This window comes from Ascaphus truei, chromosome 2, assembly GCF_040206685.1.
Source record: "Ascaphus truei isolate aAscTru1 chromosome 2, aAscTru1.hap1, whole genome shotgun sequence".
Classification (NCBI taxonomy): domain Eukaryota; kingdom Metazoa; phylum Chordata; class Amphibia; order Anura; family Ascaphidae; genus Ascaphus; species Ascaphus truei.
In genome coordinates, this window is record NC_134484.1 from 193,724,242 (window position 1) to 193,743,007 (window position 18,766).

General features: G+C 42.2%; 1 protein-coding gene across 1 annotated transcript in view; it reads right to left on the minus strand.

Moving 5' to 3' along the window:
• Positions 1-18,558, minus strand: part of BMP6 (bone morphogenetic protein 6) — a 181,792-nt gene extending 163,234 nt beyond the window's left edge. Inside the window, exon 1 of the mRNA XM_075585743.1 lies at positions 17,485-18,558. Coding sequence (XP_075441858.1) covers positions 17,485-17,935 — 451 coding nt within the window. The 5' untranslated portion in view covers positions 17,936-18,558. The remainder of the gene's footprint in view (positions 1-17,484) is intronic.
• Between the last annotated feature and the right edge of the window lie 208 nt (positions 18,559-18,766).

The following is an 18,766-nucleotide window of genomic DNA, read 5'->3' on the forward strand; positions in this document are numbered from 1 at the left end:
GTAAGTTCCCTTACTTTGATTCAGACGGCTTCGGGCGGCACAACGTCATTTGAAGATTGAGACAAGGTAAGGGGGGGCATGAGCAATGGGGAAACAGGCATGGGGGCGCAGGACAAAACGTTTGTGCACTCCTGTCTTAGCATACAGTGCTTCCACTGTAGCCAGTGATTCTGGGAAATGACATGAAAATGAGCAAACTGTTTGCTTCAAATCCATTTTAACATGGGCCCCTATAAGCTTATGCCTGCTACATTACACAGCTTTTCGGCACAACCTGGGTACAAAAGTGCATTGCCAGTAAACCCACTCACAGATGGCTGTTTCAATCTTTTAGGTCTCACCAGTGTGAGGGTTATACTGGCTTTGCAATTTGAAGCTGGGATAGGTACTGTATCAACCACACATTAAATTGGTAACGGGGTTAAATAAAGTGACAATAACCCTCCACCGTACAGCATGCAGCAAATGAAAATATCACTTGTGAGCACATTAGCATGTCTCAGGCAGGTCTGCAGCCTTGGCATTCCCCATTATCTCTTAGCATGCAATGCTTCCACTGCAGCCAGGGATTCTGGGAAATTACATGCCAACGAGCACAGTGTCACCTTTTGATTCAAATCCATTTTAATATGGACCTCAATGATTTTATGCCACAGCTTTTCAGCGCAGCCTGGGTTACAGAAGTGCATAAACCCGCTCACAGACAGCGGACGACCTCTTGGGTCTCGTCAGTGTGAGGCTGAGTATAATGGCTTTGCAATTTGAAGCTGTGATAGGTTTCAACCACACATGAAATACAGCAAGTACCATTGTAGGCACTTTGAGGCTTAGTGAAACATTTACCAAGGAAAGAGTGCGACTGCATTTTTGTCAGTTTCCACTGTTGGGTAGGGATGTGCAAACTTTTCGCAAGGGTTAGTGAACGTTTGTGAATGCCACATTTTTGGTTCAAAAAGTTAGGTTTCATTGGGAATATAGTATTAATGACTCTTTGGTGAATCTGGGCCTTAACATTTACAGTGCCCTAATTCCGGACCTGGAATAGCATGAGCCACAGGCCCATATAATGTACCGGGTACGTCATAAGAACTTTCTAATTTTCTAATCTAGAGGGTGTCCGGAGCGGTCAGCCTGATCGAATTGGAAGTAGAGTCCCCTCCCCTTTCACACCCGTCCTACGGGCGCCAGTCACGTCATGTCATTGCTCTTGGAGCGATCACATGACACAGAAGTCCCATGGAGCCCGTGGAACTCTGGTGTTGCCGGACCCCCAGCACTCTAAAAGTTTGCTGATTGGTCAGCAAAATAGCTGCAGTTTATCTTTCCTTCAGGATGTAAACAGCTTGGGTATCTGTGAGCAAAGAAGGATAAGATCTGAAAGCAGAGACCAAATCTAATATGAAAAGCAGGAAACACTACAATAATGTAATCTATGACAGGAGGGCAATCTCCCTCAGAAACCCCTGGTGAAAAGGAAGGTCATCGTCTGTCTTCCTTCCAGCAGAGTTTTGTTATTAGCAGAGAGCTGAAACAAATGTGTGCAGAGTGTGTGCTAATATGAACATTTGTTCCCCGTTAAAGGTGTACACATATTTAGATATGAACCTACTTCTGTAAGAATTGCATTGTTAACATTTGCTGTTATACTACAGTCTTTGTAAAATGTCTATTCGGTATGTGATTGGCTGCTTTCCACTTATCTATGTCTGTGAGTGAGGTGGTTGAAAAATATAGGGGGTTATGTATCAGTGTCTCCCAGCTGAAAAATTAGGGCAAAAGTAGATCAAAAAACTGCACAAGATGCATCAAAATTATTTTTTGAAAGACATCTTGTGCGGTTTTTTCTCACCACTTACGCCCATGTTTTGCAGCCAGAAGACTTTGAGGCATTGTTCCGAGATTGGAACATGTTCCTTTTGTGTGTTTTATCTGCTTTTGCACAATATTTATTGCAAATAATACACAGAAACGCCTCTTTTGCGACTACCGTTTATTGCTTTAAAAAACGATCGAAAACCCTTTCGGACCAATGGACAGCATCCAAAGCAGCATGCTAGTGAATAAGCCTTCCATGCCTTCATTTACTCTGCTTAACCCTGGCATGGAAAGGGGATAAATGAGATCTGTTATTTGCAGAAGGGGTAAGGCAGCACGGTGTTGTGATTTTCCAAAACATTTCCTTGGATATTTTGTTTGACTCTCTATATGAATATTGCTCATATGTCTCTCTAATTAATTTGCAGTGTTGCTCTGTATTTTTCCTCCACCCCTGAGGTCACTCGTGAGTTTTCCATGATGCATCACGCACGGCTTTTGAAGTTTCAGGATGGCACCAGGCAACTTCGAGCTCAGGTTATGATACAGTATATAGGGTACGACAAAAAAAAAAAAAGAACATTGCAAGGTATTTAAATGGCCCACAGCGTGCACGAAAAAACCACCATAACTTGATACCTAATTTCCCCAAAAATGTTTCACAAAGAGATTTATGAGCAGAGAGAGTGGGAATGAGGAGGTGCGAGCACTGGTAGCTTTCACTTGTCAGTGCGTAATGGGATGTGTGTAATATATCAACACATTCAAATATTTATAAGTATATTGAGAACCGTCATCAGAAGGTAAAGAAGCGATTTGCCCAAACCAATGCAGAGTTAGCACTCAATATGGGCTCTCCAACTTCAGCGGCCCAAAAAACTTTCTGGCACTGATTTATTAGCTATGCAAAAAAGCAACACCTTGTTTAAAGACAAATTATAAGTGGCATAGCAACTTTGAGAAATGTTAGCTGAATTTTCTGCTAGCAAATGATTATTTTTCTCCCAAGATATAATGGAGCTGGTTAGTGAGAATACTAGAGCGTTTGCTTAAAATGTTTTGATAAACAGGCCGTCTGTCTGTGCATTCCGTATTTCTTCAGTCATTTCCCTGAAACATTTTAGTGGGACGAGGATCTCTGTTTCAACCCGAGTTAGTTTTTAAAAGCTGTCATCATTCTAACCCTAAAGGCCTACGGTTTAAGGGCATAGATTTAATCCAAGGAAACTGGAGGGGTGGCAAAGGAGAGAGATCTATCCCAGAAGGAAACTCTGTGGACACATAAATTAAAAACATTGAAACCTTTGGGATTCAATGTGGATTTCGATTCCTAATTACCACCTGTTACCAGATCACCTGCTACATTTATTACAGCACACTGGATTTGCATACCATGTACTCATGAACAGGGCGACCTTCCCCTCCCAAAGCCAAAGAAAGTCGGCGACGGCAGGAGAGGTCCGTCAGTGGAGGAAGGAAGTTGGCGGAGGCAGGAGAGGTCCATCAACGGAGAATTGATGTGTGCGGCGGTGGCAGGAGAGGACCATCAGTGGAGGAAAGAGGTTGGCGGAGGCAGGAGAGGTCAGTCAGTGGAGGAATGAAGTGTGCGGCGGCGGAGGCAGGAGAGTTCCATGTTCATGGAGGAATGCAGTTAAGGCAGCGGGCGGGCGGGCGGCTGGTTCCGGAACCAGTGTCTGACTTCAGCGTTACAGCGCTCTCCTTCCAAGCAATTCTCCTATGCCGTGCTTCTCCTGCCCTGGTCTGATGTTCTTCTCCTGCTGTCACCGCCCGTTGCCTTAGGCTGAGGACCTGCTGCGCTTGGCCGCGCGATCCACCAGCAATTTGCCTCTAGTCTGCTGTGACGTGTCAGCTGGCCGGAGCTACCAGCTCCTGGTGTTTTGCAACGCTAACGCGTCACGTGGTGCATCAGTGAGCAAATGAGGAGGGGAGCTGTCAGGAGGGAGGCGGCTTGGGAGGGAGGTCTGAGGCCGGGGACAGACTCTCTCCTCATTAGGGATAATGTTACAGCGTGGCACTCTGATTAATGCAACTAAAAGTAGTTTATTGGGAAGCGATGCACTCTACCAGTCTCTGCAAGGCTTGTCGGCCCCGGGAGGAGAGGCAGCGGCAGATGCACAGGGGGGTGGGGGGGGAGGCGGGGGAGGGAACCCCTGGCACAGAAAGTGTGATGGCCCCGCCCCCCACGTCATTGCAGCGCCCACCTGACCCGTTTTGGCCACGCCCCCTGCTCAGAAAAAAGTTTCATGCAGACCGCAGATCGCGGTGCAGTGAGTTGCACGCGCCGCTGGCAATCAAGACAGCCGTGCGGACGCGTGCAGCGGGTCCTCAGCCTTAACTGCATTCCTCCACGAACACGGACCTCTCCTGCTGCCGCCTCTGCACAATTCATTCCTCCGCTGACGGACCTCTCCTGCTGCCGCCTGTAAACCTGGTACCTGAGATGGAGGGGATCAAATAACAATTTTTTTTTCTCTCTTTTTTTTTTTAATACATCGATTCTTAGACGCACCCCGATTTCAGACATGTGAAAATCAGACAAAAGGTGCGTCTTAGAATCGAGGAAATACGGTATATACACTCATAAAAATATAACTGAATCCCACATCTGCTAGCAAATGATATGATCTATGTTTGCTTGGGGCCCAAAGTGCCTAGTGGCAGGTTAGAGAGGGAGGTCCCTGTGGAATGTGTGAACACTAAGCTTTATCGCATGCCCAATGTAAAGTATCTGGGCTAAGGTGGAAGGCCTATAAACATACTAATGGATCTATTCATCAAGTCAAAAGTGATGCAGTTCAGATGTATCGAAGAAAATAATACCATTAAACAAGTGTATGTTTTCTTTCTTTTGATAAATCAACAACTTGCTGTTTGCATCTCTGCCTTGATACATAAACCCCATAGGCATGGTAGGAGTGGGTGCAGTGCTGGTTAGGGATAAAATTATGGATTTCATCCCTAATCTACATCCTCACTTGTCATCTGAGGGGAGAATCTGGATAAAGAGTCCAATGAAAAGGGGAAGAAAGTCACGTGTGGCAGCAGAACCTTCCTGCTTCCCAAGAGCTGGTCTGAATGCACTTAATACCCAAGGGGTGTCAATCTGGAAGTGATTGTCTGGGTTGGATTTACTGTAGATTAATCCCCAACACTGTCATTTAGGCTTATTTTTCTAAACCAGGACACCCTCTGCCCTCGTACAGAAACCATAAAGTAAGTATAAAAATAGTTTTTCAAAATAATATAAATACAACTCGATGGCTATACTTGGAGTCTGGAAGAAATGTCTTTTTCCCTTTATGAGATATCCTTGGACAATGTGTCACTGGGGTTTTTTATTTGCCTTCCTCTGGATCAAAATACTGTAAATACAAATATAGGATATCTGTATAGTATCTGTCTACATTTAGCAAAAGTTGAACTTGATGGACGCATGTCTTTTTTCGACCTCATCTAATATTCTAACTATGTATATAACTGGTGAAATCATAAAACATGCCCTTCTGTATTTGCAAAACATACCAAATGTTTTATATGGGAAAAAAAAAAGTTAATAAATAAATAGAAGCACACTTCTGGAGTATTAAGACATAGTAAGAGCTAAAACTCAGCTTCTGGCTTTTTGAGAATCGCATCAACCTAGCTGCTACAGTACAGTATGTGCTTCTCAGCAGAGAGCTCTGATATCACATGAGAGGTACAGCAGGTCACAGGGACCCATAACCGCTAACCATATAAGAGCAAAATAACTTTCCATTTTTAGCTAAATGTTTTCTAAGAGGTGATTGCTGAGCAATAAAGATTATATTCACTACCACTATGTAAAAATGTAAACTGGAAATAAATAAAATGGTGAACTGCATCACACTCACAATCAGGCAAGAACCAAGCAATAATATGTACACGCCATTGGTTTGTTTCAAGCTCTAAAAACTGCAATTGCTATGGCATTGACATAGATATATGATATACATGCATTATCAATGCACTTTACTACTATTTTGCCCCATGTATATGAGCAGTTATATAAGCACAGGAGGCGTTGGGTACAAGTTACATCATAATAAGAAATCATTCAAAACACAGCTATGTGTTAAGTAACGGATTCGTCTGAAAAAATTATATTGAACTCTATATTTAACATATAATGTGCTTAACATAAATTATTAGTGTAATATAAAGATGTTCCTAAACAAAACACACGAATACATCCAAATTCTGCTCAGAACAAAAGTATCCCGCCCCAAAAAAGTCCTTCTGTGCTGGACTTTATAAAAAGCTTATTGTGTAGAACACAATCTGCATATTGTGTCTTTATTTGTTTGCTTCCTTTGGCAAAATAAAAATGTGGCATATCTGACATGGTGTAAACCTTTCTAGCAAACAGGTTTGCATCAACATATGAAACTTCATTCAGACATATGGGGCTGTATTTGCTTAACTATAATGCACCACAAGCTTTCTCAATACGGCCCATGATGTGTAGTACTATGACACTAAAAAGAAATCTCTGACTCAGAATGCACAGCAAAGTAGCAGTAAGCCTTACCATTTCTAAATGTAAAGACTGCTGGCTTCAGAAGTTAGTAAGATCACTAGTAGCTTCTAAGATGTGGATTTGTAGGTATTAAGAACTCATGCTCCCCTTGTAATTCACAGTTATTCTTGCCAAATGTTAGTAAAAAAAAAAAAGTTACAGTAAAAGAAACAAAATACATCATTTCTTCCGTGAAAAAGCCATGTTTCACTGACAGCATTTTATTTACAATCCTCTTTTTCAGTAAAATAGATGATTAATACGCCAATTAATGACACCAGCCAACATGGTAGTTGTTATCATCTACTTAAAAAGAAAGCCTGTGCGATCCACTCCAGCACCTACTTTAAGTTACGTAATGGAAAAGACTATAGTAAACATCTGTTTTTTCCGTCATTTCACTTTTTGTGCTCACTCCAAGACCTGCTTCTTTGTTATATATCGAGACCAGCGGTGGCCAGACATTTGCTCAGCTCAGCTCAGCCAGACTTTAAGCCCAACACAAATCTCCAGGGTGTGTGATAGCATGGGTAATAGCAACAGTGTGGAATACAGGTCATTATTACTGCCTATTGTAGTTACTTCTATCAAGATCAAAGATGAATTCTTCTAAGAAACATGCATTAATGTGTCAAGGTACACATGTCGGAGGATGTTTACAGAGGGACATGTGGGAGAAGGTACATGATGCAGGATTCCAATGGCTCATAACCCAGCATCAAATATCGGAGCCATGTTTACCAAGCATCTTTCATTTGACACAGGTACAAGCAGTTTGAGAAGCTTAGTCGTTGTTCAACATAAACTACACATTGTATGCACTAGAGATGTGCGTACTTTTCACAGGCCTAAACAAGCTGTCGCCCTTTTTTAGTTTGCTAAAAACAAGTTTGCTTCAATCCATATGTTCGCGACACGTTCCCTTAACGCTAAGTCAATCGGTGTTACATATTCCATTTCGAAATTCGATCAAACTTAAAAAAAACAAAACAAATAGAATTGGCAGGGCTGCTATTTTACTCTCTTTAACATGGTGAAAATAGCGATTTTTGAACAATTCAGGCCATTTTTGCTAGAACTTTTGGCGTCAAACATTCTAGTAAAGTCTTTGCTAGTTTTGCAAGCTTTTGGAAAGTTTGCTCTAAACCAGTGGTGCTCAACTGCTATCCTCAAGATCCCCAACAGATCAAATTTTCCGGATATCCCTGCTTCAGTCTTTGACTGAGCCACTGATTGAGCCACCTGTGCTGAAGCTGGGATATCCTCAAAACCTGACTTGTTGGGGGTCTGCAGAACTGCAGTTGAGCACCGCTGCTCTAAAACTATAACAAATCAAATCTCTACAGGTTTGCACATCCTTTAGTTACAATTTTCCGACTCCACAAGCAACGCTCCTCTCTGCTTTACACAGCTAAAGCTGAATGAAGTCTTCTCTAGAATTGGGCAATACATACAAATGAGACTTAATATTGCGAGAATAAAAAATGATGATCAGTTGATATTTACATTTTTTATTAGAGTTCTAATGTCAGTCAACCATGGGTATGTCATTAACGCTTTAGGAACAGTTACTGTAGCAACATGCAATTTAGGATGCGGCAACCATGTTCTGAACCACCCGTGTACATCTGCATTGCCCCAAAGGCAGACAGCCTGATGGGGGGGCTCCCCAAGAGCTGCTCCCTTTTGCACAGGACCAGCGTGCTAAGGGTTTACATTTGCTTGTACTTTGTGGAACGTCAGCCCCACCCACTGGAATGTTAATGAGCCCAGAAGACAAAGAACTTTGTATTCACAGCTGCATTCATTCTGAACCCTTCCGTGTACATCTACGTTACCCCAAAGGCGGACAGCCTTTGGCGCAGCCAAGGGGTGTGAGCTGTTTGCTGCCGTTCTCCAATGTTAGAGCTGCTCTATTTCAATCTGAAACTCACAAGCCCTATATCCCTTGTACCCAATTTTCCAACTCTATCTGTCCGTGAAATGTCTGTGAATTGACTGTAGAGCCCTGTTCTTTTAATGTAACCATATTTTTATAACTGTGCCCAGACATACTTGAAAACGAGCGGTAACTCTCAATGTATTACTTCCTGGTAAAACATTTTTATAAAAAAAATAGGTGGCAGAATGCCAACGTAAAAGGGATCCTGACACCCATCTTTCCCTGTCCTGCCATCAATAATAGCATCATCCTCCTTTCCGTTTTGCCCTCTTAATTCCTTCCCTACCCCCATTTCTGATGTTCACTGATAGGTGGCAGAAATGGCATATTCTATATTTAAAAATAGAATTTATTTTAAAATGAATACTTTAATACTTTAACTTGTAATCAATTATGCATTGAAATACTTTCCAAATCATGCATTGATTTATTTTTACATAAACTAAAAAAGTTAGTCTTATTTTCCTACTTAACAGATATTTATTGCAATAGATATTTTGACCACAACTAATTTCTTCATGTTAGTCATTTTATGTTATTGCCCAACCCTAGTTTTCCCTAATATCCTCAATATACTTATCCACATGTATTTAGCATCACAGGGAAAAAAGTACGACCACACAAACAACTAGCTTTGCGTATCCCTCTTGAGTTCCTTACTTTGTTATATCTACCATTCAATAGAAAAAGCAGCTGTTTCTATAAATAATCCCTCATCTTAAATATTGAAGCAGACTTGGTACACGGAGCTAAAGCAGCAGCCCACACTGCCCAGAAGTCTTTTAAGCTTACTGGAGCCGTGGGGGCCTTCTAGAGCCGGGGACCCCTGGCTTCCCGAACGCCAACCAGGTTTGTCCACTAGGCAAGAATACTTTACTGGTGGGCACAAAGTGGCAGCGCGATCAGGGTTCGCTCAGGTAGGCACAAAGTGGAAGCGCGGTCAGGGTTCGCTCAGGTAGGCACAAAGTGGAAGCGCGGTTAGGGTTCGCTCAGGTAGGCAACAGAAAATTGCAAGGATATTATGTCAAGACTTTCTATTTATGACCCTGCAGCATTATTTGCATTTTTTCGGTCGCATAACTAGGGACACGGGGGCTTACCTGGTTTTGGTAAATGGTAAAAAAAAAAAAAAAAAAAAAAATTGGGCTGGGGATTGCTGGTTTAAAGCAGCAAAACGTGACATCTTATATGGGTTTTTTTGTTTTTTAAATAAATCAGTTCTGTAGTATTAGATAATGGTGATTAAAAAAAAATCAACTCAATGCCATTTTTAATGAGTTTTAAAGCATCCTTTGATTTATATAGCAGTTTTTAGCCCACCTCCCCAGCAGTGCAAGATCTTTGCAACACTTTCCTGTTTGGGATAATTTGCTGCCAATATTCCCAGCAGTGTGAGCTGCAAACTGTAACAATAGATAATGTTACCTTTGTAACAGGATACATTGTAGCTAACACTAAAAACATTCCACCTAACATTAAGTAGACTCGAGGTAAGCAGAGGGCTTAACCACTAATTAGTGTACTCTTCATCTCGAGTGTTGCCAGAGAGAAAAAATATAAGGTACGTTGCTGCAGTGTCATTTTTCATTTTGAAAGAGAGAGATTCAACACCAAACATTCAGTACGCACAGATTTCAATAGGGCTTATATTGTTATTCCTTTAAATGCAACATAAATGTAGTTGACACCATAAACTCATCAAAAACTTCCACTACTAAAGTCTGGTCCGTCGTAGTACTCTTCTTTTCTGAGTCATCTGCTTAACCCATTCCCGCATGATTACATCACGGTGTCAGAGTCCTTGAAACACTTTAGTCCTCTAGATTTACCACTGAAATAGAAAAGTAACCTTCTCAAAGTCACAGTACTGTCATCAATGTGATATTATTGTACACATTTCTTACACACTTCTCTTGGCAGGGTTCCAGTTCTCTGAATGTTTGTTTTTATGTTTGATGTACTGCCCTGTACTCTAAAAGCTGTACTGCTGCATGCAAGATTAGTACTATATAATAATAATAATAATAATAATAATAATAATAATGGCATCTTCTTGTATAGTGCTGCTAGCTTTACGTAGCACTTTACAGAGACATTTTGCAGGCACAGGTCCCTGCCCCGTGCAGCTTACAACCCATTTTTTATTTTTTTTGTGCCTGAGGCACAGGGAGATAAAGTGACTTGCCCAAGGTAACAAGGAGCCGACCAGGAATTGAACCAGGTTCCCCTGCAGCAATCTCAGTGCCAGTCAGTGTCTTTACTCACTGAGCCGCTTCTTTAGCACCACACTGAATTACAGCAGAGGTGTGCAATCTTTTAAGAACCGCGAAACACTTTATAAAATAACCGATGTTATTACCGCAATTGTAAATTGGTATTCATCAACATTGCTGTAATAATTGACCAGGTGCGATATTTGGGCCAAGCCCGCGATAATATTGCTATAATAGGCTTCTGTAATATTTATTATTACAGAAGCCTATGATATAAATAACATTAACCTGTTTTATGTCTGTAATTACCAAAGTATACCACAGGAACCGAAGGGGTTAAAACATAAAAATATAAACACTACATATCTGCTTTGGCCACCTTTGTGCCTAGTAAAGAATTGCTATGCAAGGCTTTACTAACCGCTAAAGTAATGAGGGGGTTAGCCCCTCCCGCCACACCGCCCCCGGGAGACTTAACCACCCACCCCGGGCCAACTACCCCTTTCCCCTGCCCACTCTACCTCCCCCCCTACAGGCCTACCCCCTCTATACTAATGCCCAAATCCCTATTAGCCAAATGTACAAAATGCCAAAAATACATTTAAAATCACATTAGTCACATTCTTTGCTAAGCAATGCTTTACTAACAGCTACAGTAATTAAGGGGTTAACACCTCCCGCATCCCCCCGGGGGTTGACCCTGAAGATGCGGATGACCTTAATCCCAACAGGTGCAAGTAATACTTTTATTTATTAATTGTGTACATTGATTGCCAATGTGGCTGTCTAGGTCCCCATTGAGGGTTTGGCAGCCATAGTGACAATCAATGGATTTAATGGCTCAGATTTTATTATGTTATTATTTATTGTAATGTATATTTTACCTAATGTATTTTGTTATGCTTTTCAATGGGCAAAAGTCCTATTAGCCACATGTGGCTGATAGGACTATTACTGTGGTGGGGGTACTCTTTTTGAGGGTATGGGGGGATGCTTGGGGTAGTTTCCTTGGGTCTGTATTTAGGCATCATGGGTTGGGTGGTGGGAGGGGTTAACCCCTTCACTACCTTAGCGATAATGCTTTACTAACCACTAAGATAATGAAGGGGATTAAGTAGTGTATTTTAATCTTGTACATTTTTTTTATTCAAGTTTACCATTGATTGCCAATGTGGCTATTTAGGCCCCCACTAAGAGGCCTTTGTCCTTAAGACATATTTAAACACCCCATCTTACTTATTTGTGAGAGTACTATTAATGTAGATGGGCTTATATTTTCCCATAGTACATATAATTTAGAACATTACAGTATGACATCTACTGTAATAACCGTTCTTATCTCATACATTATAGAATGTAGAGAAAGCTATTTTTGTCGTGAGGCATAAAATATCTGCTCTTATCTCCAGCAGAACCCCAAGATTCCACAGGACACTGGATGAAAACTAAGGCGGGCACTTTGCTTGTGTTTTGCTTCCAAAACCTCCTTGTGTTTTTGGTTTTTGCTGGACCCGATTTGGTTTAGGAATTGGATTTTTTTTTTCAAAAATATGGGGAAATAATCAAAATAAGAAGGAAAATATTTTTTAACTTTATCAAAATGTTTGCATGCTTTTTTTCTATTTGCCTGGTTCCTTAACAAACAATAATACTAATAATAAATAAATCTGGCGATGAGCCTTCTTCTGGATTTGGTTCAAATATTAATTTGAATTCAAAAGTTCGCTCTGAAGTAGGACTCGGATTTCCGAACAAACTTTAATTGACATTTTTGAACCTGTGAACCTGCCCATACTTAATGAAAACCACGGATTTACAGCATATGCAATAACTTGACATTGGAATATCCCACACCTTGGGCATCTAGACACCCAGTACTGCATCTACTTCTGTTATTTGTACCCTACTGTGCTTCCATATCATTTTACAATATTGCATACTGTATAATGGTGCCAAATAAAAATATGATCACAATAAATATAATTGGGCTTTGTGATATTACCTGGGGTTACATACTGTAGGTCACCAGGGGTTCCTCAAAACAACACTGGTAACAGCAGATACTGCTAGGGGCAGTGCAAATCATACTGTATACATTGTGTATGATGTAGGAAGATATAGTTTAAATGTATGATATACTGTAGCAAGATATAGCGTATACAAAATACACGTATATGCAATACTAAGTATTTCCAGTTAGGATATTACGTTTGGTACTATCACATTTTAATGAATAAAAACCACTGTTTTTCAGAATTACTATGAAAAAGGCACGTTGCATTAATGGTATTATCACATGTTATCTCACTGGAATATATTACATACCTTTCTATACAAATGTTGCCTGTGCTGTGCACTGTATGTTACTTTCCATGTTAATGGAAAAATAATATACAGTACTATATATCATTACAACACAGAAAAAAAGCCAGAGGAACGTAGATATAAGTGATACAACTGGAGATGATTAAAAATCAGTAAACTATTATGCTGTCTGCAATGTACAGTTTATATTTTATATTTTTATGACTATCCTAGCAAGGATAGATATGTACATGATTCATTTGTGGCAGATTTATTTCTATATAAAATAATATGAGTTAAATATAAAAGCAATTGCTCATGTTCCCACGGCCCATTGATGAAAATAGGAATGAGGTGCTGTACAATATTGCTGAATGAAACAGAATATCTCCCATAGTTCATATTTCTTAATGAAACATCACAAACTATTGCCATTATTTTGTGTGCATATTATACCATAGGTTCTTTCTCCACAATAAAAATACTTCTTGGGTTGTTAATGAGATCTTTTGGATGGAAGGAGCATATTATGGTGGGGAAGTGCGCTCCTCTGGGTAGAGGAACCAATATTTAGTTTTTTTTTTAAATGTTACCATGCAGCATGTTAAATTCAAGAGGCCTCAAATGTAAACGGTTGTTTTAGATTTCAAACACACAAAAGCATTGCAATAGATTCTGATATGAGTGCTTTATTTTCATGTATGGCTTGTACAGAGATATTAAAAGTGTGTTGTCTTCTTCCATTTCTTCACTTCCCACTCATGCTCAGGTCTGCCAACAGAAATCTTGGTGCCCAGGACAAATTAAAGGAGCAGGGTGAACAAGATATGGCCGAGGGGGGCGCGGGGGGGGGGGGGGGGGAGTAAGCCAACAAACCATTTAGGGCCTACAATATTTCACTTGAAAAAATACCTAACCAAAAAAAATCACAAAATAAGTGAAAACAGCACATTTTAATTTAAAATGCCTTCGAAGTATCGATACCTTTAAATATCGAAATAAAAGTATCAATGCCAAATATCGCTAGTATCGAAAGAAACAAGCAAATGATGAAATTAGCATAAAAATTAGCAAAAATATCGGACGCACAGGCCTCTAGAAATAAAAGTGCCTAGGGCCTACGAAGGTCTTAAAACGGCGCTGCCTGTTGGGGGTAGTTTTGGACCTGGGGGAGGGGAAAATAGAGGTCTGCGACCAAAATAAATATTCAGTTAACTATAATTAAAACATTTTATCATGTCAATCCACTCAGAGGCTAGCCTGGCTACCACCACTTATTTTGAGGAGATTTTTGACTCCCAGTAAAAGTTTAATATCAATTATTTATCAAGTGCTACTAGATATTAACTATAATCAGAAACGTATGTATATGCTGAAGTGCTAGTCGGAGTTGGGTGAGGTCCTGGACATTGAGGAGTGGACAGATATATGCGAAGGGGAGGCAGCCAGCTCTATACTGTATGTACAAACAAAAAAGAAAACTTATTCAAGTAGTTATTTTGATGGTATCTCACGCTTGAGCGGTTACATGCAATGAATGTCAATATATCTCCCTTGTGTTTCCGAGGCTGCGGACATAGCGGCTCTCTTCCCCGTGTGGGGTGGTTTTGTCCTATAGTAGCTCCCTTATGACGACAGCTATTTGAACGGATTCATTCTATGAAAGGAATAACGGTGATCCCAAACCCATGGCTAGCCTTATTGGGAAGACCTCCCCCTAAAATGCCCAAGCACTCTTACAAATGAATGATGCATCGAATCTTAGCTACTGGGTGCTGGAAGCTGGAAAAAAAAACAGACTTGCCCTGAGCTGACGGCCATCAAAGGCTGGTTCTGGAATATCATAAAACTAGAACGGATCACCCTGGTCTTAGGAGAGGAAGAATACCAATTTGCCCGTGTCTGGGAACCTTGGCTGGAGAAGGAAGGTGAGCTGGGACGAGACCCATATTTAGCTATGCTGTAACATGACACAAAGAAGAGGATGGGGTTTGCTCACGGTCCGCAGACCTCTCCCCGCTTGCTCCCTAGAAAAACATCTAAACTACTGCTGTCACTTTTATGTAATGCATTCCCAATCTGTTCCCGTTTTCTTTTTGTACCCCATTTAAAACTGTGAATAAAAAAATCAGTTGAAAAAAATATATATAGTACCTACATGTGTACATTAATATAAGTTAAAAAAAAAATAATACTATTTGAGGGGAAGACAGGGAGGAGGTGTTAATGCTTTAAATATATGGTGTTATCACAGGTAGAAGTATTAACAAAACATGATGTAGGTCTCTGGTCCTGTTCATTTGATCAATGTATTTATATATACTGTAGCACCATGTTATGCAGAAAGGCTCTTCATCTGGCCACTCTCCACTTCTGCCCCTCTCTTGACCCATAATTACATATCGCAAGGAGCACTTGAGCCATGCATTGAAGCTCTTATCTGCCCCCTTTGATCAGCTGCTTCCTGCCATGGTGCTATTTAAACCTTCTCTACTCCCCCCTGTCCTCTGCTTTGTACCTAATCTGAAGCAGAGTAGAGAAGTGGGGAAATTATAAGCAGTTCTCCAGCAGGAAACGACTGATCAAGGTCCATATAGATTAGGGATGAAGATAGGTGCATAGGTGGCAGAAGATACTGTATCTGGTACTTCCCACTCCCATGATGCTTCCCACTACATCCCTCCCCATCCTTCCTATGCCTCACATATCCCACCCTCTGCTCTTCAATGTCTTCCACTGACCACTCCACTATAATGGCACACACTGCGCTCCCCTATAATGACAAACACTGCACTCCCCTATAATGGCACACACTGCACTCTGCTATAATGACACACACTGCACTCTGCTATAATGACACACACTGCACTCTGCTATAATGACACACACTGCACTCTGCTATAATGACACACACTGCACTCTGCTATAATGACACACACTGCACTCCCCTATAATGACACACACTAAACTCCGCTATAATGACACACACTGCACTCTGCTATAATGACACACACAGCACTCCGCTATAATGACACACACTGCACTCCCCTATGACACACACTGCAGTTCCCTAAAATGGCACACACTGCACTCCCCTATGACACACACTGCACTCCCCTATGATGACACACACAGCACTGCCCTATAATGACACACTGTATTCCCCTATGATGTCCCACACTCATCCTTTCTCACTGCTCCCTCCACATCCTTCATGCCTACAGTACCAAAGCACTCCCCATTTGCTGATACCACTCCCTCCCCCCCACCACCACCAGTGACAGGCACTTTCCCCAGTAAGAAATAGTGACTATACAAACTATGACTAAATCCAGCCCTCCCAGCTGTAGTTATTTTCCATTCTGAGCCCCCTAATAAACAAGCTGAAGAGCCCTGACATACTGCATGCTGCTCTGTGATCATTGCAGACACGAGGCAGTGATAATGTACAACCATAAAAAGCACCAGAAATCAAAGCAAACACAGACAGAAAGGAAAGCCTGAGCTTACAGCCTCATAGTATTGTGATATATCCATATATTTACTGTATTGCGATGATACATCATAATGTCAACCCCTATTACAGTTATATGAATAATAATAACAACAATAATAATAATAACACTCTTCCCTCCCCCCCCCCAAATCACTCAGACCTGCACACAAATTTATCATTAGCCTAATTGATCAGTCTTCCAGGTGCAAAGAAATAAAGCAGGTTCACCACCTCACAGGTGCTCCAGGAAAAGATCCCACTGAAATACATAGCATGCCATGCGAGACTGTAGAGTGTGAGCTCTTTGCGCACTTATCTGGCACTGTGACTTTATTTTCACACACACACACACACACACACACACACACACACACACACACACACACACACACACACACACACAAAATTTCAACCATATTAACCCCTTCGGTGCTGGATGGAAATGCATTACATACAGTAGCAGGTGTGAGGACTGTGTAAACTAAAAGAGACATGTGTTACATCAGATATTTTAGACATTTGGTGGGGGGGGGGGTAGAGGGGGGTAGGGGCGTGGGGTGGAGGGTTGTTGATCAAAGTCTCTCAGCATCCAAACTGGTGAAAAAAAAATAGCACTAGAGGGGATAAACGCATGCCTTCTTACACATGGATTCTTCATGCTGTTGTGGTACCGGTGTGACATCACTTTTGCAACCAGACCAATGACCCACTCTTGCCTCTCACCTGTTCCCATAGGAGTCTTGCACCATGTTTGCGAGCCAGGATGTATGGGCATGAGTGTATCTCAGGCACAGTGCTGCACAATACAGTACATCTGCATCATATGTATCAAATAAATACAATTGAAATCAATAGGATTTTTGTCTTTGATATAGCGCTGTTTGTTTTTTTGGCCCAGAATTGCCCCGCATTTGCCTGGATGCATAGACCCCTTAGCAGCAATGTAAGTTTCTAACCCAGTTGTACTTCAACAATTGATAAACTAATGGGGGTGCCTTCGCAATCGGACCATCATAGAGACTCCTTATTGGGGAAATTAGATGGGGGAAACACTGCTCTAGCGGGGGGGGTGGGGGGGGGGGGGAGAAATCAATAGTGAATATTGCCTCTCAGAGCACAGCAATAAGACAGAAACCGCAGCCCCGGCAGCACTCACCCAGGTTGACAAAGCTCATGACCATGTCCGCATCACTGAGGAAGGCGCTGTCCTTGGCGCTGCTCAGGGCGCTCTTGACCTGCAGCTGGTGGCTGTGTGCCGCTGACCGGTGTGACCAGCCCTTGGCGTCCCCTCCCTGCTCCTGCCCGGACATGGCATTGTACAGGTCCAGCATGAAGAGGGGAGCGGAGTTGAGCTTCCCGGGCTGCAGCTGGTGCTGCTGGGTGGGGTTGAGCCCATGCGCTGGTCTGGGTCTGCGGGGCAACCCCAGGATGGACAGGATCTCCTTCTGCATCTCCCTCTTCTCGTGGCTCTTCAGCCGCCGGTACAGGAAGCCGCTGTCCATGCTGGACCTCTTGCTGCTGTCCACCAATGTCCCCTGGGCCAGGGGCAGCAGCAGGGAGCAGGAGACCCAAAGCAACCCCAAAAGAGGCAAAGCTGCCCTCTGCATGCTCCCTGCCAGAAAACACACGTGCAACCTGCACCCAGACACGTCCCACTCCTGCTCCCTGGGTCTGCTTCACTGTTGCTTCCAGGGGCTGGAGGTGCCCTCCTGATCCTGCATGTCTCCAAAAAATATAATCAACTGGTTGTCCTGACTCCTGAATGATGCAGAAACCGCTGGAAGTAATGAACAAATGTACAGAACAAAAAGTGATAGAGTTCACCTGTCTCTTGTTTTCTTTGCTCAGATGCGCTGGGGGTGCCTGGCAGCCATTCACTCTGCTCCACAGCTGTGACTGTTGTATCTTGGTTCGGATTTGGGTATGACAGGTCTATCTCTTGCCCAAAACACTCATCATCTCAGCCTAGCAACACAGTCATGTGTGACAACACACAGCCCAAGGCACTGGCCGCGGTGTGAGGGCAGGGTTGGATGATGCAGCCTTAGGAGTGAGCCCTCATCATCATCATCATTATCATCATCATCATCATCACCACCACCACACAGACTCTCTTCTTCTGGTCAGTATCACATAGGCTTTGCAGTGCAAAGAGGAAACTTCATAGGGGTTTCTGTGTCTTGCTCTTCCTTCCATCGCACTTACTGACTTCACTTCTCCTCAACAGGGATTTATGAAGCTGGGAGCGTGGGAGTCTGTGACAGCCACCTACTGGACACTCTTCATACTGCACCCACATGAAACCACAACCGGGAGTCGTTGACCAGTCTCCCGCTGGTACCAAAACAGCACCTGATTTATGAATGGGAACACCCCAGCGAGAATAATGTTGTCTTATTTCCATGATAAAGCTAGTAATGTTATTTGTGTTGCATCAG